This window comes from Trichoplax adhaerens, genomic scaffold (assembly GCF_000150275.1).
Source record: "Trichoplax adhaerens TRIADscaffold_40 genomic scaffold, whole genome shotgun sequence".
NCBI classification, from domain to species: domain Eukaryota; kingdom Metazoa; phylum Placozoa; class Uniplacotomia; order Trichoplacea; family Trichoplacidae; genus Trichoplax; species Trichoplax adhaerens.
The window spans coordinates 188,323-214,883 of record NW_002060980.1 but is presented as its reverse complement, the minus strand read 5'-3'; the positions used below and the strand labels follow the sequence as shown (position 1 = coordinate 214,883).

The window sequence follows — 26,561 nt, the reverse complement described above, 5'->3', positions numbered from 1 at the left end:
AGTACGCATCATAGCGACATCATTTTTGCTACTGTATGATTCCTGTAGCGTTGACGGCGCATTACAGTACAGTGTACTGTACAATACATTTACTTTACAGTACAGTATACTGTAGTTTTACAGTACAGTACTGTACAGTACTGTACAATTGTACTCTACTGTACTCAGTGTACTATACTGTACTGTACTTTCATCACACGTTGATGGTTAACTTAATTAGCACCGTTGGTCACGTTCAGTAAGTGGCATTCGTATACGACTTTAGTCGAGGTAAGACACTTAACTCTTACCTCTACGATTTCGCATTACTAACGAACAAAAGCTGCGACTGAAATTTATTTGTTAATTTTATAAGTAAACACTATAAGAAGAACTCGTTTGTTTTACAGACTGCAACAGTCAGGCTCCCGAAGTACAGTACAGTATGCAACGTTAAAGTACGAGACAGACAGTTTCTTGCAGCAAAGTGCGAAAAGTCATAGGTGTAAAAGAAGAAAGCTCTTTCTTTTATCTAACTCTATGGCGGAAACTACACTCCATGGCATGGTACTTTACTGACGCGTTAGTCTATCTTTTGTACAGAACTGGTCATTTGCATTCTCCCATAGTGAGGATCATACGGATATAGACGGGGCCCGTACGATGTCACGTATAAACAACATTTCAAAAAAAAATTAGTCTAAATACTCCATTCGTATGAATTGATGTTTACAATTCTATAATTTAATAAGATATCAGAGTAATACCTAAGATTTTATTTAATCCTTTGCCTGTAATAGTCATACACTGGACATTTCATTTGGAATCATGGGAAAATGAAAGCACCATAAAATAATGAGTTTAGATAAGAAAACCGCCGCAATTGTCTAATTTATGTATAGGATAGTCCTTTGATCATATTACGAATGCCATTGATAACTTGTCATAACTTGTACTATCGCGATTCAAAAGAAAAAGAGCTACTTATATATTAATCAAGGTGGTATTCAAAGCACGGTTTTGTAAATAATACGTACTAATAGTAAATACCGCATTTTTTAATACAGGTAGTAGTAGTTTGCTAGGCAAAGTAGAATATCGCAGGAATTAAAATGAGATTATGACACCGATGTTATCTTCTGTGCGCACTAAATTCGCCTGTTTGAATTATTTTAATTGTTCATTTTTGAAGCTAAGATGGACGCTTTGATATCCGTATAGAGGCTTCCATGACAATCAACAATGCTAATCCTTACTAGCGTGAATATAGATGAGAGTTATCAAATACGGTAACAAGCACTAGATTATCCTATTTCCCGTCAATTTCATCCTTCGCATACACATCTATTTTTTTATACGCTATTGGCACCTACGTACCGGCTGTCAATAGATCTGATACTTACAAGAGTTAGTATTAAGTATGACGATATATTAGGTAAGGATTATGACATCTCAGACTTGAATAGAACACCTGCCTTTTTTCTAAACAATAAAAATGCTAATACGCGTAGGTATGCATCTATTACTTTTGTGAAAGATGTATTTATAGGTCCAAGACAACGTTAGAAATGGCACTATCGTCTAGGCCTCAATAATATTGTATAGCTTCTTCTACGCATATACAATTGCAATCAGACAATGGTAGAAGTCAAAATCAATTCAAAAACCATTCGCAAATGAAGGAAAAAGAAATTAAGCCGAAAGAAAATTATTTTTATTACATACAATGCTATTAATGTCATACTACCTTTGTTTGATTATGTAAAGGTTAGATGAGGCCTGTGAAGAAAATAAAATTCACTATAGCCAGAGATATATAGCAAGCAAAACCTGAAGTATTTACGCCGATATTGTACGGCCGAAATCATTGCCAATAAATTTTTTAGCCTTAAAATCTGATTATGCTGTATGATACTGTCTAGTTTCAATTCTATGGCACTGTTAGAAGAAAAAATTTTACAGTAATACTATAGAAGCACAATTGTCAATTGACAGTACATGAACGGTGTTACAGTTCTTATTTATATCTTGCGGCAATACTTTTGGATGAATCATATCATGGTTATAAACACATTTCACATCTGAGTTGAGTCATTGACCAAGTCCTGCATATATTAATTTGTAACGGTATCAAAAAATGTTCATTTGAGGATATAGGTACAATATCAACCAGTTCATTTCATTGTCGTTTGAGGCATGATACCTTCGCTTCTCAGTTAGTATGTTAATATTACACCGAAATTGTAACTTTCCAAGCAACTTTAGACAATCACTCTTGCCCTAACAAATTAACAAATTACTTTTCTCGATCTCATTTACTCTGATATTTTCTCCATTACCAAAATCTCATCACTATTACTTAGTAAGTAATGCAGTAGCAATCTTTACTAGCTTAATTTTACGTTTCAAACTGTCCTATTATAATCAACATTTCTGATAACATAAAAGATTATCAGATATTTTCGATTTCCCCCTATTCTATGTATCATCCATCATTCACTGTATTACAATGTGATAGATGCATCTGAATTGATGATCTTCATTGAAATTTTAAATATTTTTTTTATCTATCAAAACGTATAAACTTGATAATGGATCATGAAATATTTATAAACTAAGTAGTCTAATTTAAGTATACCTTGACTCCATTGTCTATAATTGATTGGAAAAGAAGATGAAAGAGTACATTTCATTTGAATTGTTTGCTTAAACAATTCAGACGAAGATGATATGCTACATCAATCAAGACAGAAAATATGAAGCAATAAATGAATACTTAATTAGTTGTATTGCTGTGTACAAAACCGTCGTTATTACATTATCGTTGCACTTGTCTTATAATTTGCAAAACAAAAGAATGGTTTTCTTTATTGCCTTCATCGTCATTTGATTATTGATTATTGCTTACTATTATTCATTAGCGTTTTTGATCGTTTCAAAGAAAAGTTAGAGCTATAGCCTCTTTATATACATTTTTTTCTTGTCTTTTTAACATTTTTCGTCAGATTGACCTTTTTATTGTTAAAAATTAGTCTCATCTTGCAGTCGTAGTGGTATCTCGGCCATGGAATTGCAAAAGTTGATCTGGATCCTTATAATTTCATCTCTTTCATTCGATAATATCGCTGGTATTAAATCTATTTCAGCATCGATAGATCCTAGAAAAGAAAGTTTTAACCATACCATCAGGGCAGAGCAAGAATTATTAAAATATATTAAGAAGGAAAGGGCAAATTTAAAATGGTTGGATGCTTACAACTTATTGATAGCAATAAGTAAGTACTAAGCTGGTTACTAATTTTAAAGCGAGAGTTCACTCTTTTATTTTTGTTAATTTTCTTGCATATTTCTGAATTTTATCAAGCTATTAAATTAACGAAAAGGTTTGAAATTTCGCTTGTATACATTTGAGAGATTGAGTATAAATGATAATATAACTTTTTCAACCTTCACTTATAATAACTCTCCACTTGATCTTTATAGACATAGTAGTGAAAAGTCTCTGCTACCAGTGAAAGCAGATAGCGTTACGTTACTTGTGCAGATATAATATTTATACTATTAGACGATCAATGCAGTCAGTTTCTTACACCTATTATTAATCACTAACTAGTAATAAACAAGTATAATACTAAGATTTACGTTAAGATTTAATCATCGTATACATTTAAGCCACTAAAAATAAATGAAAATTTTAAAACTATTGTCATTACCTAAACTACACCTCTGATACACTCTGACTGACAATTAGAAGGCTCTTATGATACATATGTTTTAAGAAACTACCGAACACATAGTTAAAATGCTGTCGTAGGTTAGAGTATTACGATTTTACGTTTATATATTGTAAACGTAACAATAAAACTGGTCGTTACTCCTTTGATGATAACGTTTTAACTTAGCAATATGCTGTGCTAACTATTGTGTATTCCGAATACGGAAAACTTGTTTAATGGGAGATTCGAATTACTCATTTCAGGTGCTTTCAGAGATATAACGAAAGAGTACTTCCTGGAAAATTCATATTTATCTTCACAAGATGTTAAGCGAATCAGTGAAATGAATGTAGCGGTAAACATTCTATTCCAAAATTCGCTGGAAAAATTTTCACCTGAATATCGATTAGTATTTAGTGAAGAAGTGTCCTTTGCTGCCGTAGCGCGTTATATCAATGGCACAAAACCATCTCTTCCTATTTCAGGACCGACTCCAGCTAATACGTTTCCATCTAATATGTCTGAAATTTGTATCGCCACTACACTTAGCGGCAGTATCGGCTCCGCTAGTTGCAATGTAACAGGTATGGTACGGAATATAAGATAATATCTGTAAGATTTTATATTCATCTAATAATGATCACCATTAAATTGCCTTTTTAAAGATCTAGAGTAATAAAGATGATCTGCTCGAAATTTCAGTACGATTGTACAGTATAGAACATAATTCATACACAAAAGTATGAATGAGATTTGCCAGCTTTTGTTCTTCTATTCGATGACTATTATTATCTTCGTTCACGAATTGAAGTTAAACATATTTCTAGATTTAAGGGTGATCGACTAAACGTTACTCTAGAGATTGCTATCACAATGACTCCCGATATTTAATAAACAAACGCCAAATCTTTATAATTCCCTTATCGGTTTTCCTTATTATTTAGCTTATTGCTGTCTAAAATTAGCGTTACTGTAGGTTAAGTTCAATTATGAAATTGACTCTTGAGCTCTATTATCATTAATCGACAGAAAAACAATCAATTCACAAAAATGTTTGTTAAAAATTATGGTATTTAATGTTCCATAATCATCAATGACCCTATCGATGAAAAATGCGATTATGTTATATATTTACAATCCTTGAGCATCTTTAAATAATTGCTATCACGCTTTCCGTTTTTAGCCAGAATCAATACAGGATATGCAGTGCTTAGATAATTCATTCCGTAACAAAGTAGCAGCCAGGAAAATGTTTTTATAAGTTAAAAAAGAAGCTTTCATGTCTTGACCAATGCCTTAATACCATCCGTCAATGTCCTAATTAAGTAACGTACTTTTGAATCAGCTGTACAGTAAATGATAAAGTATCCAATGAACATTTTGAACTACTACCATAACATTCATTAAAATGATCATACAGCTATAATCTGTTCGTTAACATCAAATCCATCAAATTATTAGAATTTAAATGATTTATTTTTATATTTCAGTATTTATAAGTTTAACCAACTCAACTGAATTAACGCTCCTATTTTTTCATTATATGCATATGTAATATTTCATATTGTAACCTTAATTAATCTTATCTTTTTATTTTAATACGACAGAGGCTTGTTGGAATTACATTTCACAACCAGGAACAAGAATGGGTTTAGCTGTCAGTCAACTTTATACGGATTATTTCATTCGTCAGCTTGATTATTGTGGATTTAAATTAGTTAAATTAGCTGGTGGAATACGTCGTCTGATGGCGGTAGAAGAGAGTTTATGTTCTAGAATTTATATGGACTTTAAAAAAATTCTACATAATAACATTTCTGATATAAATAAAGCTGAATTACTACTACAACAAATCATTATATGTGGTGGAATGTTTGGATATGTTGAATTTGTTAGCATTTATCCATTGCATCAAGTTTTCAAGTATCAAGCAAGAAGCGGATGCTTCAAAAACTCCGCTCGTAATCGAAGATCACAGAGGTAAATGTTTCAATGGCATAAGATAATTAATGCAATAATATTTCGAACGAATGCATTATTAGTTGATTCTATATCAATGGATTTGCTCAACTTTGTTGTACTCGCTGTATGAAGTACCATACTACGGGTGCCTTTAGTGTGTATCTTAATAAAATACCGTTATAAAATTCTATCTTAACAACCTATTTTATATTATAAGAATAATGCACTTACCCTGCATGTTATGTTTATACAATAGCGTTCAAATATCTTCATCGTTAGAACTAATTAACTCAAGGGCGGATCTTGCATCAGGTAATTTAGAATACAACGGTATCGAAGAGTATTGTAGCTATTATATTGTAGAATAACTTCATGTTAAAGTTATTCTACCATAAAATTAAATAGATTCATGGAAATAGTTTGCAATCAAATATCTATTTCTGAAGTCTCGAAATTATTGAATATGAACTAAAACTTTCTGTCTACGGTACTTTCGTAATTGCAGCCAATAAATAATCAATTATTTTCTATTCTTATGTATCTTGGAAGTGCGTTAATTATTGCTACAGTATACGGTTAGCTTACATGATATCACGGTTTTAACTTTATTGATAACAAGCAGACCATTAGCCTGTAATTGATGTTACTCCAATGATGATATTAATAGTATTTATAATGCTTTCTAATAAATATCTTCAATTTTTCTAGATGAGTGTAACTTACATGTTTCTACCGTTGCTTTCGCCTCACTGGCAACATCTTTACGATGGTGGAGCTTTAAACACATTGGAATACCACACCCGACAACAGCTCCTAAAAGCAACAACGGTCTAGTATATGCATTTGTTATTGTTTGTCTTTTGTTGGTTGTCGTTCTTGGTGCCATTGCTGGCTTTATTATTTATCCACGTTTTAAAAAGCGTAAATATGATGAATTATAAAAGCAGATAAGTCTAGCTTAATACAACTTACTATCGTACTCGCTATTACCACCTCCTCCTAGTACGATTTAATATCTGTATAACATATCATTATCAACTAGTTGTGTACTATTTGAAAAGTTTTTACCTATAGTAGGAATTACTAGCAAATATCATTACACGAGAATCCCTATCTATCCAACCGAAATATTTCCCCAAGCATTCTATCAATGCCCTTACTTACCAAGATAAGCACCGTATTTAATCGTACTCACTTGATATGAAGAGTATCATTAATATATCGGTTTCAGATAAGAGTGCTAAAGCTAACACGTATTAAACAATACAGCAACGGAATGTACCTCCAGTATGCTTGATTTCCGTAACTGAAGCCACGGCTTGCGATAGTACTCATAACGAGACTACACTCTTAACTGAATAGAAAATATTTATGTATAACTTTATTAATAATAAATACGCGATAATATATGATCTGCCATTTAATTATATCCTATAGTTGTTCATATACGTCAAGATGCAATGTGATATTGTATTGTTCACAAAATTGCATAAATTAAATTCGTAAATCTTGTCTGAAATTTTTTTGTCTGGTGTACAATCAAGACTCAAATCAATTGAATTAAAACAGTATCTTGATCTTGAAAATGTACGTTTCTAGGGTAACATCCTGATCAATATCATCTGCAGTCTTGAATGTATAATTACGTATATATACACTATAAATTCTATAGTAGTAAACGATTGTAGTATACAGTATAGCAAATAAATCACTCGCTACCAATTACCGGTACATTATCAAATTGATTGCATCTATTTTGTACAACTCAAGCAAAATTAGCTTAGATACATCTATTTAGTGCTGCAGATAACTAATTAAAAGATAACTTATCGTGAAAATAACTGGCAAAAATCGACGATCAATTTTAATTACGTAGACGTGGTAAAATGGTATCGAAGTAGTAATACTGAACAGTGTGCACGTACGCATACAAAACACCATCGATGTTTTAGCTATTTATGAATTGTTTAGTTGAAAAAAGATGAGAAAATTATCACTAAAGATAAGTATACTTGAACATGCTTTATAGATAAATACTGCTTTGTTTTACTATTCATTAATGATAAAGTATATATAATGCACGTTTACCGAATCGCTATTGTACTAGCTTTAATAATATGCACACAAACAGTGAAAATATTACTACCAGTAGCTAATTCTGCGTGTGTGTAATGATCACTGCCGTTATAATGTACAGTTTAACGTGCGCGTACTTAATGAAACAGCAGTCAACTTGTTCAGTTGTCCATGTGCATGCAACCAGTAATAGTAAACTGAAATTTCTTCCAGATTTAATATGACGAGGCTTCGTACAGTACGTGTGAACAAGCGCAGTTATCATACCAAGTAACAACATGAGCAAAAGGAGTCTACAAAAATTTCATTTAACATCCTGTTTTTATATCCTTAAATAAAACTGTGTTCCCTTCAGTGATCACCGGTGTAGTCAAGTCCATTGCGAGTCTCAGCTCAGTTAGCTGATCATGAACCTGTAATTCTGAACATTACCAGTACATTACAGTAGTATGAAGCTGAGTAACAGCGCATGGCTGTGCTTTGGATTGCTGAATCATGATTTAGTAGTTCAATTTGGGATAATTTTTGTAGCGTTTATTTTAAAATGAAATTTCGAAACAGTATGGATAGATTATGCACAATCCAGTTAAATCGAAGTTTCTCTATAGTACATTGAGGCTAAGCACAATTACTACAGCAATTTCTAGTTACTTATTAGCGGTTCAGTGGTGTTCTAATCATTTTGTGGCAATAGCCGTGAAATATGCTTACGAACTCGTATGTGCAAAACGCGTATCAGATGGTCTACTTATTGATCATGAATCTACTACTGAAGCAGTAATTAAAATTTTCCCTGACAGCTAATATGTACTAATATTAACTGCTGTAATTTGTTAAATTCAATATTTACTAGTGCAAACTCCCGTCGCTTTGCTGACGGTTTACGATAATGTGCTCATTTAACAGATAGTATTACCATTTGATAGACCTGTCAGAGGTTCAGTAACTTTTTACCGTGTACTGTATGCTGTACAAAAGTACTGTACTGTACAGTACTTTTACTACAGTACTTATACTGTACTGCAGTACTGTACTGTACTGTGCAGTACAGTACAGTATAATATTTTACGTCACTAGACCTACAGTACAGTACTGTAGTTTCTTGGACAAGCAGGTCGCGCCTAGACAAGCTCCATTACTCTACTGTGCTGTATTACTGGACGTACTGCACAGTGCATAGTGTAGATAGATGATAGTAAAGCGTGCAGTAAGAGAGCTCCGCTCTCAAATCGCCACAACTTTAGAAGCAGCCTCAAAGCATCAAGTAAAAGTGCTCGTATCATGGAGAGATCGATTATTGATTGTTGCAAGAAATTAACTTCGGAGAAGCAAACCGAGCGAAAGGTATTTCTCCATCATCTTGTACAATTGCATCCAATGAATATCATGTACCATAATTGAATAAGTAGCTACGAGTAGGTGTTACTAATCCGTTCAATATGCAGCATGATTGGATAGTCACTTAAACGCGTAAACGTCAACATGATGTGTACAGTACACCGTACAGTATTGATCATGTCGGCTTTTAAGGTGCTCGAGATTCGAGTGTTTAATCGGACCAAATCCAGTCCTAATTGATCAGGTAGTTGCTGATAATGTCGCTCACCAATGATATAGCAGACATGAACAAATAAGCATCCAGTTTTAAACTAAGAATCGTGATCGTGCTTGCGATCACTGCAAGACTACTGTATAATCAACTTTAAGTTGTCATGAATGTAAATGTAAATATTACTACAGGATTGAAAATTGAAAAACGGACAAAAATGCATTTTAACCTAAACTGAATTAGAATTTCAATGATAGGATCTTACAGTGGTGTAGGTTAGCTTATGATTGTTGGATGCCATTGGCCTGGCTTGCACTTCAATTAACATTGTTGTATATATTGTACGTAGTGGTGTGCATGAGGAGTAATTACAGCAACAACGTAACTGCAATTTCGAACTAATCAATAGCTGACTCGTATTCGTATGCTGCCAAATAATGCGTTTGACTACTATAATACCATAAACTATAGTTTCCAATCACTACTACAGGTTGCTAATGATACATCAAGGTGATCATGATGTAGGGCTCTTGGCAGCAACATAGCTGCAATTTGCAACCAATTTTATGGCCTACGAGTATTGCATACGTTGCCAAAATAGTATAGTGTACTACTTCCTTCTATGATCATAGTTAGATTAAAATTTTTCAAATCAGAATTAACTGTCATTGATCTTGACAACAATTAACTTTTTAAATTCCTTTTCCGATCAAATTTTACTTTTATTTTAGAATGCTGCTGAGAAAATACAGCTATTATTACAACATGATGAGGTTATTCAATTACTAGACAGCAGGACAATAAATTCCTCTTCTGGTCTGGATGCAATTACATGGAATGAAGTGTACGAGTCCGTTTGTAGCTTTGTCCGTCTTGAAGCAGAAGCGTTAAGCAAATCTAGCACAAAAGTATACCATGCATCATCATCGCTGCCTTCACTGGAGAAACGTAAAACGGTAAGACAACTAATTAACATTAAAATTCGATCTATCATGTCTGATTCATGCTATGCTTGGCTTGCTCGTATTTGCAATGGTATACAATAGCGTCATGACACAAAATACCTTCGGCATTGTGAAAGTCTGTACGATATACTCGCATAATGCTCGCATGATAGTCGCTCAAAATTACCTAATACCATTTAGAGCTGTTGTGAGCAAATACTATTGCATTAACTCTTGCAGCAAAGTTTGATATTTTAAAATAGCACTTGTTCATGATACAATAGGACCTTAAGTAAAAATATCAAGCGTATCATAATGAGATTGCTGATCTATTATTTACTAGTCCAATGAATACGAATTAATCTTATGATAGAGTTAATTCATTGATTAACAACAGTAAGTTTAATGAATCTACTATTGGAAGATAAATTTCTATCGTGACATCTAGTTAATATTAAGATATATGATTACTTCTATTCTTACCTTAATACTGAAAGATAAAATTTAGGGATTGCTATATTCTTACTACAGGTCCAAATCACAAGTGATTGATTGTTGAGACAATAGTGCAAAAATTCGAGATTCCAAGACATTGAAATTAGATAATATTATGCAAAATCAAGTAGAATGCATCTTTCTGGCTATATTTTATGCTTTAAGCAATTAAATATTTTAATACGGTATAAGAATGATTGTCATAAAATGCTGAGGTAGAACACGTGTAGATGATCTAAGGGATAGTAGATTAGGATTACGATAACAGTACAATGCAGAGCATGGGTATCTGTTCATTAAATATAACCTGTGTAACTTCAATATAGTAACATGTTCCAGTATATGCATTTAATTATACAACATAATACGATTTATAAGTGTAGCATTATTACGTAGTGCGACTCGGAGAACTAAAACTTATACGTATTTCTGTATCTACCAGCAATACGCTCCAAGACGTTGCTGATAGACTTTAAATATTGGACTTAACCTTACATTATTTTTGTTCAATTTACCTCCAGAATGTTACAAACCTGTATCGAACGACAATTCATACCATCAATAAACGTAAGCATCAATTCTAACTGATTCTGTGTTAGTGTATTTCATAGGGAAATTAATCATTTGACTGTAATTACATAAAAAGGCGGACTGATACTATCGGCTCAGTGCATTATCGGACATATGGTAAAGGTACTTAAGAACCAAGCTATGCGAAAATTATTTGGTGGTGACTATAGTAAAATATTATTGAAAGAATTTTTAAGCATTTGGAAGTATCAATGCGATATGCTAGATGAGCACTGGAACGGTAATCAAGAAATTAATACGTGGATAGCTACAACTTGAATGATGAAATTATTTTCTGCCGGAAACAACTGTTATTGCTGTGACTAGTTAGTCTATATTTACTCACTAATTAAAAGTTTTTCTTTTGTAACTTTTCTAGATCTTATCAATCTTTACTGTGACCTATTATTAGAAGCATGTCGGTTGGATCGTACTTCGATAGGCTACGATAGACAAGTTTTAATTGAAGTTTTAATTCGTCTATTGGTTGGCGCAAGGAAACATAGCCAAGCTATTTATAACCGTTGCTTGTTTAAATTTTTTGAAAACATATTCGACATGGTTGAGTAAGTCATTGATAGAGAGAATGTTGACCTTTTTAGAATCTCTTACAAGCAATTAATCCGATATTATAACCATTTTTGTTTTGAAGCCAAAAGTTAGACGTCCACATCTTCAAAGGAATTCTTTCTGCATGGAACCACTTTCAGCTTGCTGTCGCCATTAACTATCGTAGATATGTTTGTAGAATTGGTGAACGAATCCTACGTTGTGCTTTAGAAATGTGGAATAAATCGCGATCAGATTGCAAGGTATATCGTATTATTTAATTTCGAGATGATATACGCGTATTTACCATTGCATAGGTAATTACTGCTGTAACATAATCAATTTGTTAATAAATTCGTACAATTAGGATGAAATAGTATTGTTCATGAAGATACAATTGGCAGTGCGTTACCCTAATGGGACAGACAACACGGTTGATGGAGCAGATGTCCATTTGTCAGCTGATTGGAAGGTAACTTTTTTATGCGAGTATTATACAGCGGTTCTCCGCGACAGTTGGATTTTTTAACAATTTATAACAAATGTTATAGAAAAATATGCAAGATTTGTTGGAGCTATTGGAGTCAGAAGCACTTACCAAAAATAAAATCTCCAAGTTTGTTATCTGATATAAAAAATAACAATTGTACTAGATAATTTTTAGTACAACCGTTAAATTTATACGATCAGTAAGTAAGATTCTTTTTATATTTACAGTATATCATTCTCGCATTTATACGTCGACGTCATGGGGGATATTTTACATCAGGTTAGGAGGCTAACACAATTATGTCTTAATTATAACCGTTTCCAAACTTTGTCAAAGATATAAATATAGTCTCACTATATTTCGTTTTATCTTTGGAGAACTCGAATAATTATATAATTTACAACATTGTTGTTGTGTTAACATTAACAATTCGATCATATCTTGCTGTATATTTATCATCAAAACTGTTACCATAGGTAACTAAAATGCAAGATTATGCCAGTGATAACTTATCTACGGAAGGTCTGCTATATTTTTCAATTATATGTTTAAGAAGCTAAATAATATTAATAGATACAAGTACACTATACCTGATATTTTCTAAAATTGTTGTATAGAAAGTCCTAGAAAAAAGACTAAGGTTGAATCGAAGTGGACTGAGATGCAGTCTAGATTAAGTTCTAGTCAAGATAATGATATCTGCGCTTGGTACGTTGAACTGATACTGCATAATGATGAAGCTAGCTTTCTCATAAAAAGGAAAAAACGCGAAATTATCTTATATCTTGCTAAACTACTGTCTTGCCAGGTTGCAATTATTTACCACAGTGATAAACAAATATCCTGATGATCTTAGCCCGATGCATTACCAACAATTTTTTAAGATACTTCTCAACCTGCGTTCTAGATTTAAACGGTACCTGTAACTGTATCTATCCGAACTAAAATTGTAGTACTACAATATTTGAATCAGTATCTAATGGCCATAATTCGATTGGAATGTATCATATGCTAGATCAAGTAACAACTTACATAATCTACTCTATAGACGCGATATACTAAATTTGATTTTTCGAGCCGAGCGGAGCCTTCTTGCAGCTTGTCATACTAAAGGTATTATATTTAGCTTATTGCAATTAAATTAAACTTCGGAGTCAGAATTCTTACTAAGGATTTATTGTTTAGGTGCATCATATTTATTATATAAGGATTTAAATACATTAACTCTAAGCTAGTTACATTCGTTAAATTAAGGTAGTGAGGTAATTAATAAATATATTGCCTTATAAATGTTATGATTCTTAAAGCAGAAAAGAAATCTAGTCTTGAATTTGAAGAAGTAACTTTACGGAATTATTGGAAAGAAACATGGAGGTAAATATCGTTGGATATAATGATTACTATATAGCAGATCGTAGATGGTGGTAATATTGCAGAATTTACTATCGTAGTATAACGATGAATGTTAGTGATAATTATAAATTAACTGATTATACAGTAACTTATTTCTTATTATTAACTTATACGACTTCGTTTACTCAACCGAACAGATTCGTAAATTCGAAAGAGTATGATGATCCTGCATTGAGTGTACTAACTTACTTGCTATCCCGCAATTCCATGAATTCATTCTCCATTCCGTGGGAAGTCGTGTTCAATGGCTCTGTTGGTCCTACGAAGTAACAATTATAGCAATATTAAATTGTATTTTTGAATTATTAAGATTGTAATTTATCTGCGTATGTTGCCTGTTTTTAAATTGAATTAGATCCGGACTAGATTTTCTAATAACATATCTTCGAAAGTATGACTTACCGGAATGTGCATCAATTACCAGTACTTCAATAGCGGTCACAGTATTGCATCCATTAAGATGTCAATTGATGAAATGGTTACTACCCTTCATAGACAATGACGATTTTAATGATGATGGTACTACGACCGTATATCCAAAATTAAGACAAGTGCTTCAAAGGTCTGTTTATGAGTTCTTACTTACCACACCTGTAGCTTTGTAGATATGAAAATGATAGGTATAAATGCACAGATTTAGGATTAACCCTGAAATTATCAGCAATATTCTGATTGCTCTTACACGGCGTCAAGTTGGCTTACTTCCCGCGTTAGAAAATATGTACGTAAACGAATTAGGATAAAGTGACAGTTATGGTAATTTCAACGACGATCTGTATACTTATCAAGGAAGACTTTATGATCGTCCATGTTCGTATAGTTATAGTTGTTAAAGTCTTGCTACTACTTAATAGCAGCAGTTACATAACCGAAGATGATTATTTTTCATGTAGAAGTTTTGACCATGATTCTTCTATGGATGATTGTGATTTACGACTAACTGAAATACGAGAAGTTTACCAATCTTTTAGAAAAAACGCGGTATATATTGCATGAAATGACTGATACTTAGCCATTTAAAACATCACAAATCTAGTTTAAATGATAGAATTAATTAGTTATTTCAATTTATTTGTCTTTATCAGTACTTGTTTCTAACTTAGCAAGAAATGTTCTTTATGTTTATCTATTTATAATTTGACAGGAAGAAAATAAGAATAAATCTACGAAGTATGCATATATACCATTCCAGATCTAGCAAGCCTAGCTGTATTTAAATTAATCCGTTGAGAGATTTACATGCAGGCGACTATATGTGTATAATTGGTTCTTGTTATTAGGAGATATACTTAAATAAGTAGTTAATTCTATGTATTTCATTTAGCTGCACACCTATCGGAAATGGAACTTGCGCTAAAAATCTAGTCAAATATCTATTAGACCTATTGAATCAAAGTACTAAGAGAATCAACGAATTTTCACATTTTATTGAGATCGATGTAGGTATTCTTTAACAAGTTACTGATGATAATATAACATCTTTAAAACATGTTTTTAATTATGAGTCTAACACCTTTAACCTGCAGAAAACTTCCATGAAAAGTAAATCTAGCGAAATACTGTTAGTTGGATTAGCATGGCATTGCTGTATCATATCAAAAATATTTTACAGTCTAATTCAAAGCAATTATATCAGTGAATCTGAACTGCGCAATTCCGATACCTTTCAGAGCATGAATGTATGAGGCTACTACCGTTTGCTGTTAAATATTGCTCACGTTTATATTTTCTTACCATAAATTGTGCACGCTACATCTACTACCAACAATAATTATAATTATATAACTTCCTTTTATTCGTCTGTAGACAATGCTGCAGCTATCGCTAACCGTTATTAATCAGAGTATACGAACAAGCACCAGCAGCATTAATTATAAGGATGAGGACTCCTTTCTGACTAAGTTTTTGCGAATATTAATAAAAATGTTTCCTTGCGAGAACTTATTCAAGTCAACAATTTCGGAAAGTGAGGTAAGACATGAAGGCGAAAGCTTTTTGTATCACGTACAAATTAACACTAAACTTAGTCTCATTTCCTTTTATAGCGAACGTCTCGATTGTCTTTTAGTTTTACATTGTTACGAGAAGTATTTCCTGAATCGCTCCTCAACTTACTCTTCCAAATACTAGAAGGAAAGGTACCTTAGACAGATATCAGCTACAAATGTTGCAGCTGTTATAAATGTTTTACTTAACAGTCATTAAATCATATGGTAATCGCACGATTGTATTAGCCTTTCATCGCCTTGCTTTATACTAAGTAATGACCTCGTATTACAGCAAAATGAAGGGACGAAATTAAGAAATACTAACCTTAGTAGTGATGAATTTGATATAGAAGGCCAACCGGCTAGTCGAAATAAAAGCATTCCGGCGCTTGTGAACTCTGGTATCGAATGTTACTTAACTTAAATGGATTTATATTAATTTTAAAGTCAACTAATTATCAAATTGATCGAGTTTACGAAAATAATTTTCGCTTCTAGACCGTCAAAATCCTTGGCTTGAGAACATAAATCGTTTAGAAAGAGAAAGAATTGCTTGTGCTGAATTTCTATCAAAGGCTTACTCTTACAATTCATCGTCAGGAAATAATAATATACCCATAAGTGCAGATTTAAGAATTGATAGTAAAGTTTTGCATACCTTGTATAATCCAAGATTGAAAGATATTCTCTCAAGACAGGTACATGGTACCTCTAAGTTTGACATTATGTCAGATATCTAATAAAGTATTTGCTTTAACATAGCATGAACATAGAGTAATTTAATGATATTAACCTAAAATTGATCTCGAATTCATGACAGACTCCATTGGAATGCATCAGAAAACCGGTGGACTTGCAATTGGTTTGCTAACTATAAAATTATTAGTTAATATATTCGTTTTTCTGGCTTACATACTATCTACTAATATCATACCTAACGTAACTTCATCATACACGTAGTTTTTTAAATGTGGCAACATCCTAGCGTTTAAGGACTCCGACCTCCCTGCAGAAGATCTTCAAGTGTTGTTAGAACTTTTACTGGCAATTATAAGAAACAATAAATGGGATAATATTATATGTGTAGAAGGATTGAGGATGCTTCACTCCTTATCGCAACACTTTATGCCTTTAAAGTATTACTGCAATAAAAGAATTGTGGATTCCTGTAGAGAGATTTGTTGCACTATCTTAACCGCATTTTGGTAATATTTCCTTTCTTGTATGTAGCGTTCTTATTAAATAATACATAACTATATAATAATTATTTGTTATAGGAAGTTACTGTCTGCTACAAGCTATAAAAGATCTTATAGCACAAACGTCAAAATTCAATTTGCAAAATGTCTCTTACAGTACATTAAGGTTAGCGACTTATCTATTTAATAATTAATAACTTTAATATTGAAAAAAAAATTTTATTTATGGTGCACTCGTTATGAAAGGTAACAATTTATACATGAAACCGCCTTACGATACTAAAATTTTTTCCTATAATATAGATTAATTCAAGCTCACAGTGTTGCAACCAAATTACTGATGCTGCTGCAGCAGGTAATAAGGCAATCCTAAATACCTTATTCACCGTTATATTATTGCTACAATTATATACCTTTAGTGATATCGAAATATCGATGAAATAAATACTTTTCGATACATTATAATATTACTCGTACAAAAAATTTAATAAATTGTATAATACATGTAGACAAATCGATCAAGGAAATGTATTTAACCTTACTTGGTGACGACGATCATGAAGTCAGAATGTTCGTATCAACATCTTTGGCGTCCGTTTTTGCAAAGTACAAGTTCGAAAAATGTTTTAGGTCAAACAATAAGACCGAAGTTTGTTCACAATTGCCAAAGGTAGAACAACAAAAAATATACGATGAAGTCGAAGCGACAATATTGGAGCTGATTAATTTCAAGGTCAGTTATTATGTAGAGCGCCTTAGTTTCTTGATTTGGCCTTGCTTTAATTTGCGCTATTTACTTATTGACTAGGAATCTAATCGCTCAGATAGTGATACTGGTGATCTTCATCATGACTTAACTAATAATAAAACACACAGTGTGTTAGCAACCCTAGCTACTATTGCTATTAATGTTGCAGTATGCGAAAAAAAAGCACTGTTTCTTATCTTTCGAATTGCACAAAACAGTAAACATTACTTAGACATCATTTATAAGGTAATGGTAATTAACACTATTACCACAAGAATGAGCTTGTCAAAATTAATGACATCGTAATTATGTTATAAATAGATCCTTACACGTGTTGCACAGTCATTAAATTATGAACGAGTAGATCGTTATCTACGCCCACATCTTGGATATATTATTCATCGATGGCTTAAGGAAAACTTAAAAGTATTAGAATTTCCATTTCAATTATTGGGCTTATCTGATCAGAGCCTCAAAGAACTAGACATGCAAAGATTTATACAGTAAGAGCCAAGTTTTAGTCGAGTATATCAATAGTGCATACTAATTCCTAATTACTAGTAAGGTAAATGCATATTATATGAATTATTCAATAGGGAATATCAATTAGAGCTTATTCCAAGGATAATAGCTAATGGTGATTCTTCGCAATTAAAGACGGTCGTCCAAATTGCTCGGCAAAATATTGAAGAAGTTGTTTCTCGTTGTTTTTCGTACTGCGTGGTTTCTATTTTTCCTAGTTTGGGAATTTCCGACGAAAAGAGTACACCTAAGACCGAAATCGAGAGTAGTTTAGCTAGGAAAGCCTTGACTAGCTACCATATTATAGAACAGCTACTTAGTAAAGATGTAGGTTTTAGTATCAGGAAATTAGTAGCGAATTTCTTTGACTGTTTTTAAAAGCCTTAAAAATACTCTGGTTAATTTATTACGTTTTACTCGTATAAATAGTTCAAATTTAGATTATTCTTACGTTATGCTCACATATTCCTTATAGACTGTTCGTAAGCTTGTCTGCCAAAAAATCGATGATATAGTCGTGAATCTGTTGTCATGTTTGTATGAAACTCCTAGTGAACCATCAGACACCGCCCGATTTACAAAGTAAGTGTAAATTAGCTACCAACAGTTATTTACAAAGTGCTTTAATGAATTCGGTAGCGCCAACATAATACATTACGGTTATTGCCTATTGGTAATTTTAGTTCTCAATCGTTATATTTTTGTTTTATTTTTGAATCACTGAGTTTATTAATCATGTATGCTGATCCTTTGCTGTAAGCTTATACTATTGTCTCTTTCTTTATCATTACTTTATGAAAAACAATTATATAAAGTAACATTTTGTGATAATTCAAATATTGAATTTAAATTCTTTCTTTCTATTTTAGGGATGACGATCCTGAACCAAATCCTCCATACTATACTGCTTACACTATCAGAGACACCTTGGATTATATTGTTAACTACTGGCTAAAGAGGAAAACTGACAAGTCCATATTAGTATCATTATTAGGAAATTCTAAAGTAAGTCACTAATTGCATTGATATTGAAATTATCATTACCTAACAAACTTTAGAGATAAATCAAACAGATTATTCATTAATACTGTAGTATAAGATTGAGCCATCTGTACACCCATATATACATGCGTATATGTATAATTAACTATAGTTGAAAGATTGTTAGAAAGTAATATGATAATTAAATTGTTAAAGGATGGGATACAAAGCGTACTATTATCTCTAGCAATGCGTTTGGATAAAGCACACTTTGTCTATGAACGACGAAGAGAGCTGTGTATGTATCGGCTGTTTGTACAACTGTTACTTAAAGAATTTCCAAATGGATTCAGAAATAACGCAGCCTTCATTTTAAGAGATATTATATTTACTTTATTGCGAACCATGAGCAAACCTTGTAAAAAAAGAATAATTGATGTTGGCAATAACTCAACGAAGGCAGGTAAGTTACGTACCTCAAAGGTATATTATAATAATAATTAGAGTCACAATTTTAAATGCTGCATATCCGAAGGTTTCAGTTACCTCTAACTTAACTGCTAGGTGTTTAATATCTGTTCCCATTAGTGATTAATGCATACGAAGATGATATAATAAATGGATGTTTAGAGCTGTTAAAACTTGTGTGTGAAGCTGGATTAAAGAAGTTACCAACGGTAGCGACTAACAAAATTAATTAAACTCATGTTGCTAATAGTAAAATGATCACTGTCGCTAACAAAAGTCATCATTCTACCGAATTAAATCAAATGAAGGAATTTAGCCAGCATTTGCAAGTGGTTATTACTACATTGGTACCAATAGCTGAGCGCCAGGATGCAGTTGGAAAAAATGTAATATTTTAATAAGTTTGTACTATTTAACATCGACTTAATACCTTCAATCTGTTTATCTACTAAAGGCAAAAGGAATGATCAACTACCTGATTAGCGATAATGAAAGGCCATGTGAATATATAGAAGCGTTGAAATCACTGGATCTTTTGCCTAAACTATCTTCGTTTACAGAACTAATTAACATACAAAAAGATAAACGTGAATCTGTATCATTATTACAGGTAGGTATTACCCGATTAAGTTATCTTCCAGAGTTTCCTGTAATTATGTAATACGTAATTATCACCATATTTTAAATGGAGCGGAGTTATTAAAGTTATTGGTGATCTTTTACTGTAAGGAACTTGAATCTTTAGCGGACGGCAGCAGTTATACCTCCTCTGCATATCGACTTGATGGAATTCGCTTTATTAAGAAATTATTAGAAAGATCCAGGAACGATTTTGTCAAGTTAGACAGTCCTGAATACGGTCAGATAAGTTGATTTGCTTCCTTAATATCTTTTCAAGTTAATTTAATCTGAATGCATATTATACTAAATGCGCTCGTATTGTTAAATCAATGGATAATGATGTACAGATTATGTTACATTATTTCTTAATCGTACCATATCATGACTGACTTCTTTAATAACAGATCAACTGTTAGCCAAAGTAATTCACAAGCTACTACAACTTAATCGAAGTTCAGAAATGACAAATCTCTTCTCGACCAATGTATCTGACATTAGCTGTCAGATCCAGGAAGAGGCTAGTCGATGTTTGGGAGAGTTAGGTGCAGTCAGCTTAAATCCTGTTGCCTTAAATTCATGTAAAAGTAAGTTATTGAAATTAGATCATATCAATGCTTCTGATATACTTCTAAAAACATTTGAAAGGATGTAGATATCATCATCTCGATATCTGTTTTCGAAATAGAGTCTTATGAACTGGAAGTTAATTCATCTCACGATGAAGAAAAGCGAACTGTTATGTTATTAAATTACTTATCCAATTTTCTTATAAATCACGAGTACGTGAAATTACATTGATTTTTTCGAATACTGTCTATCAACATATTTATACTAAACAATTTATTTACGTTAGTGTTAAGATCGTCCAAGCGGCATCGAAATGTTTGAAATCAATTTTATCCTTACCAAAATGTAAAGAGCTTCTTGTATCTAGTCGGCTTCATCATTACGGGTTAAATTTGTATTTAACGCCGTTTACTGATATGGTATGTAATAGCAGCTTGGAGTATTTAGCGGCATATACTGCAGGATATCAGCTAGTAATTAGTAAAGATTGACACGTAGTGGCATATTTACAATTGGCTGTATTAAAATAATGATGAACTAGAGCTATGACAGTTATTGATGCACTCTTAATTCCTTTCTTGCTTGTGATACCTAGCTTGCACCAAGTACTTCAATAGATAGCCCTAATAGTGACTATCAATTAAGTGCTCTGAATCGGGTTGTTCGTCGTTTTTTTGACTCTAAACTGTCCATCCCTCATTCTGAATGGATTGTACAGTTGACAAGTGAGCTAGCAAGTTGTGCTCAAGATGCTATCTTACAACGTTTGGGTTCCCTTTATGCTCTCGAAGTGAGTGCTAACATATATCTCCTCCAATATATCGCAAGTGTGTTATCCTTATGCTCTCCCCTTCGTTCTTAATTTTATTTTGTAAATAGGCAGAATTTGCTGAATTTAGCTTTCCATATTTAGTTAAAGATATTGTTTCATCCTTTGGTCATGACGCACGAGCTATTTTCTCACATTCCTTGCAAACATTTTTATCTAAAGCTAATGTTAAAGGTGTTAGTAACGACTATAATGTCGTCAAAAATTCACAGAGCGATAGTACAAAAGTAGTGAGTAATTCTAACAAGGAATCCTACAAAGCAATCTTAGATATGATCAATTACCTACGAACGCAAGAAAAACCTGGGTAAGAACATATTGTAATCGCTGTTTCAATATACTCTTTTCATGATGATTCAAAGCTTTGTGCATTGTTCGCAACACTGGTTATCTAACCAAGTTTAAGCCTAGAAACTAATGTCTTATTTTGCTACTACTTTAGATCGAAAACTCCATGGGGAAATAACTTTTGGTTAGATTTAAATTTTCTCGATTTAGCTCGTGTCGCACAAAGTTGCGATGCTTATTATACTTCTCTTTTATACATTGAAATATGGCACAATTATCGTCAAGAATTGTAAGTGACATACTATAATATACTGTTATAGTATGTTGTACGTCTGTCAATCATTACTAGCTTTGTACATAATAGCAACAGTCAAGAATGGTTTACTGAGATAAATTATAAAATTTCTAGCTCAACTAATCGATTTTACCAATAGGGATGAGGATGAAGAATTGGATGAAACAAATTATCATTCTTTACTTACGAAAGCCTATAGCAATATTGGTGAGCCCGATTATGTTTACGGCATTGAATCACAACATCTAGCATCGTTAGCTGGTAGAGTAGAAATGTATCGACATGAAGACAAGTGGAATCAAGCATTAAGTGTATACGATATTCAATCACAATATGCGATTAAATATCCTTCAGCAGCAAGGCCATCGAATGAATTACATGACTTAACATTAATTGATTCTATGAGAAACGCAGGGCTATACCATTCCATGGAAATGTGCTTGACTACATTATTAACTAGGTACCCGGATAAATCTTCAGAAGTTTCTGAATATCTATATGAAAATGCTTGGCGTTCAACTTGTTGGACTGAAATTTCATTAGATACTCAAAAATTAATTCCAACCGACGGTTTCCACTGTAACTTGTATAAGTCTATCCGTGCTATTGATGATAAAGATGAATTAACATTAACCACTTTAATAAAGAAATCAAGATCAGGTATTATGAAGGAAATTAGTGAAAACAGTTTAGAAAGTATTACTCGAATGTATGATTCAATGATGAAATTACAACAGCTACTAGAGTTGGAAGAATTTGGCCGTTACATATTTGACGGATTAGACTTAGCTGATTTGTTTAAGGAATGGGATCAAAGATTATCGACTCATAACCTTAAAAGCGACTTCAGTTTAATAGAGCCAATCATTACACTTCGTTGTACTTCGCTAAATTTAATACTTGCATCTAACTATCCACAATACAATATCAGTAATCCTCAATATAAAGTTGAAGTAGCGCCGATATTAAACGCTCTAACCAAACACCTACAAATGTATGCAAAGTTGGCGCGACAAGCTGGTCGATATCAGTTAGCAGAAAATGTCTTATTTCGTTGGAAGCAATTACTCATTAAGTACAACCAAGATAAAGTAGATATCTGCAGTAATTGGCATTGCCAATTGGAAGAATCACAGTTATTTTGGGCTAAAGGTGAACAAGATGTTTGTAAATGCATTATACAGAGTTTAATTAGTGATATAGAACGGCAACAGAAATCAAATGGTTATAATGACAACAATGTTAAAGCATTGTATTGTCGTGCATTAGGTCTGTACGGCAAATGGCTGGGAGACAGTTATTCCGAAAATCCAAACAATATTATTGAAAATTACTTAAGTAAATCAATACAGCTATTACAAAATAGTATCGAAGAAATGCAAAGTATTTCTATTGATGCATTTTTATCGCTAGGTTGTTATGCTGATGCACAATATCAAAAAATTGTAACTTATTTAAAATCGAATGAATTTGAAGAAAAAAAGCACTTGATTCGCCAATCCAAATCTGATTTAGAATTACTAAAAGGCACAAAGAGCGTTAATACACAAGATAATGCTAGACGATATAAGAAATTGTTAGAAATACAAAGTAGAATTGACGAATCGGAAGAGAAGCAATTGCTTGATGACAAAATCAAATTTCTAAAACTTGCAATTACTAATTACATTCATTGCTTACAATTTGGTGACGATCATGATGTGCGTGTATTTCGCTTATGCTCATTATGGTTTGAAAACTGGCAGTACCACAATATCAACGAAATTATTGGTCAAGAACAACTAAAAATACAATCAAAGAAATTTCTTCCATTAATGTATCAACTAGCAGCTAGAATGGGTAGTTCTACGGCAGAAAAACTATTTACTGATAGCCTTAATCAAATTATCTTTCGCACTGCGCAAGAACACCCGTTTCATACTTTACCAGTGATATTAGCACTAAGCAACGCAAAAAAAGATTTTACTTATATAGGCGACAGCTTGAGTAAAAATTCAAGCGAAAGTCTTAAAGCACGGTCAAATACTAATAAACGCGATAGCTTACTAGTTGATCAAAAACTGACCGATGCTGCTAGGAATATGATTGCTAGATTGAGTTTTAGTAAAATTGGAAACTTAATTGATACGTTAGAAGGACTTTGCAACGCATACATTGAACTAGCATATTCTGAAGTACCTCATCAATATAGGTATATGCGGACATCAGTTCCAATTCCATCTGATTTAGCATTACTTAAAATTAATGCTAGTCACCAAGCGCCAATGTTAACCTGTGATATCAAAATTGACCCTACATGTGAATATGAAAATGTCATTTACATTGAACAAATTGAGAGCCATTTTCGCCTGGTTGGTGGCATTAACTTACCAAAGATAATAAGTTGTATTGGTACAGATGGAGTAACAAGACAACAATTAGTCAAAGGCAAAGATGATTTACGACAGGATGCTGTTATGCAGCAAGTGTTTTGTTTAGTTAATATCTTACTATCAAGTGACGTCGAAGCGTCGAAGCGTAAGCTCCGAATAAGAACGTATAAAGTAAGTTAAATGCATTAGATTATCGCAATATTGCTATCTATTCTATATCAGAGTACAGTAGTACTCTTGCCGTTGAACTTAGTTGCACTAATATTTTAAGCAGTACATTTTAATTCATTTGATGTAATTAATCTAATTGCAACTACAGTCATTAGAGCACAATATGTAAAAACCACATCTTAGTCACCATGCTAATTTTGACATGCCAGTAGTTGATAACAGCATTATGGCTCATAGGGTCATAGTAATGAATTTAAGATGTTCACAAAAATGAAACAGAGTAGGAATTGTACGTTATTAGTGCACATATTGTTGAAAAAATATTTCGGATAACCTTTCTTATATTTCTCACATAAACTCAAATGATGTCAATTTTTATTGTTTTCCTTTATGGGCGTAATACGCTCGTAGTACATTCATAAAATATGGAAAGTAATTTAAAAAATTTTTAATACTGTAGGTAATTCCATTATCTCAACGTTCTGGTATCGTTGAATGGTGTGAAAATACTCAACCTATAGGTCAATATTTGTTAGGTGGATCTGATATTAAACTTCATGGTGCACATAAGCGTTATAACCCAAAGGATTGGGCTTCGATGGATTGTAAGAGAAAGCTTGCAAATTCAACAAATAAACTTCATTCTTATCATGAAATTACCGATCATTTTCATCCGGTATTTCGTCACTTCTTTTTCGAAAACTTTTTAAATCCTGTTGAATGGTTTGAAAGGCGTTTAGCCTATACAAGAAGTGTAGCAGCATCTTCAATTGTTGGTTACGTTGTCGGGCTTGGTGATCGCCATGTACAAAATATCCTGGTCGACCGAACTACAGCAGAGTTAATTCACATTGATTTTGGTATTGCATTCGAGCAAGGACGTGTACTACCTACACCGGAGACTGTCCCATTTCGTTTAACTCGAGATATAGTAGATGGTATGGGTATAACTGGAGTTGAAGGTGTATTTCGTCGATGCTGTGAAAAGACAATGGCAGTTATGCGTCATTCCCAAGATTCCTTACTAACTATTTTAGAAGTTTTGCTATATGATCCTCTATACGCTTGGAATATTAGTCCATTGAAAGCAATTGCGCTACAACGCCGGCGTAGCAAAGATCATGGATCGACGGAGAACACTGGCAATGAAGATTCGTCTGGCACGCCTTCTGGTGATGAAGAATTACTTGATTATTATAAACGTGGAGATAAAACTACCCAAGATAAATCTTCTGGAAATAAAATGGCTGAACGAGCACTTTTACGCGTTAGACAAAAATTAAACGGTACAGAAAATGGTATCGTATTAAGTATTAGCGGGCAAGTTAATCATCTAATTCATGAAGCGAGAGAACCTAAAAATTTATCAAAATTATTTCACGGTTGGCAAGCGTGGGTTTAGTTCAGTATTAAGAATAAGTTGAGCACATTATAGGATGATGCTCTTCGATTACGTATATTACTAAGTGCAATTTTCGTCAACTCGCGATGTTAAAGTATATTTGTATATGTAGCATCGGGTGTAAAGCTTAACTTTTTATGTATATTGATTGTTGTTTGAGGTTGCTATTAGGGCAATTTGATGAAGTTTATGCCCTGTTGTTTATCTATATGCCATATATATTTGGTACATATTTAGACAACACTACTCGTAGTGAACCTTTGAAGTAACGATGGTGTACAATCCTTGCGGCAACAAAATCACACTACTACTACTACTATTCATTCATTGACTACGGTGTAAAAGTTTATACCTGTGAATAAAAATT

The 26,561-nt window shown here is 32.8% G+C and overlaps 3 protein-coding genes across 3 annotated transcripts; all 3 read left to right on the top strand.

The window, feature by feature from the left end:
* Positions 1–3,043: 3,043 nt before the first annotated feature.
* Positions 3,044–6,598, top strand: TRIADDRAFT_62300 (uncharacterized protein; the record flags this gene model as incomplete). The annotated part of the gene is made up of 5 exons (XM_002118233.1): positions 3,044–3,254; positions 3,959–4,279; positions 5,303–5,675; positions 5,875–5,969; positions 6,366–6,598. The coding sequence occupies 5 exons, from the start codon at positions 3,044–3,046 to the stop codon at positions 6,596–6,598; spliced, it is 1,233 nt and encodes a 410-aa protein (XP_002118269.1).
* Positions 6,599–9,014: 2,416 nt separating this feature from the next.
* On the top strand, positions 9,015–10,778 carry TRIADDRAFT_62299 (uncharacterized protein; the record flags this gene model as incomplete). Its single annotated transcript, XM_002118232.1, has 3 exons — positions 9,015–9,077; positions 10,014–10,238; positions 10,758–10,778. 3 exons carry the CDS (start codon positions 9,015–9,017, stop codon positions 10,776–10,778), a joined length of 309 nt encoding a protein of 102 aa, XP_002118268.1.
* An 8,292-nt stretch (positions 10,779–19,070) lies between these two features.
* On the top strand, positions 19,071–26,194 carry TRIADDRAFT_33879 (uncharacterized protein; the record flags this gene model as incomplete). The annotated part of the gene is made up of 14 exons (XM_002118231.1): positions 19,071–19,205; positions 19,398–19,644; positions 19,788–19,858; positions 19,958–20,035; positions 20,104–20,259; positions 20,379–20,517; positions 20,687–20,854; positions 20,956–21,049; positions 21,124–21,276; positions 21,444–21,627; positions 21,717–21,973; positions 22,109–22,233; positions 22,364–24,792; positions 25,253–26,194. Coding segments are annotated over 14 exons (5,178 nt in total), but the record flags the coding sequence as incomplete, so codon positions are not given.
* Between the last annotated feature and the right edge of the window lie 367 nt (positions 26,195–26,561).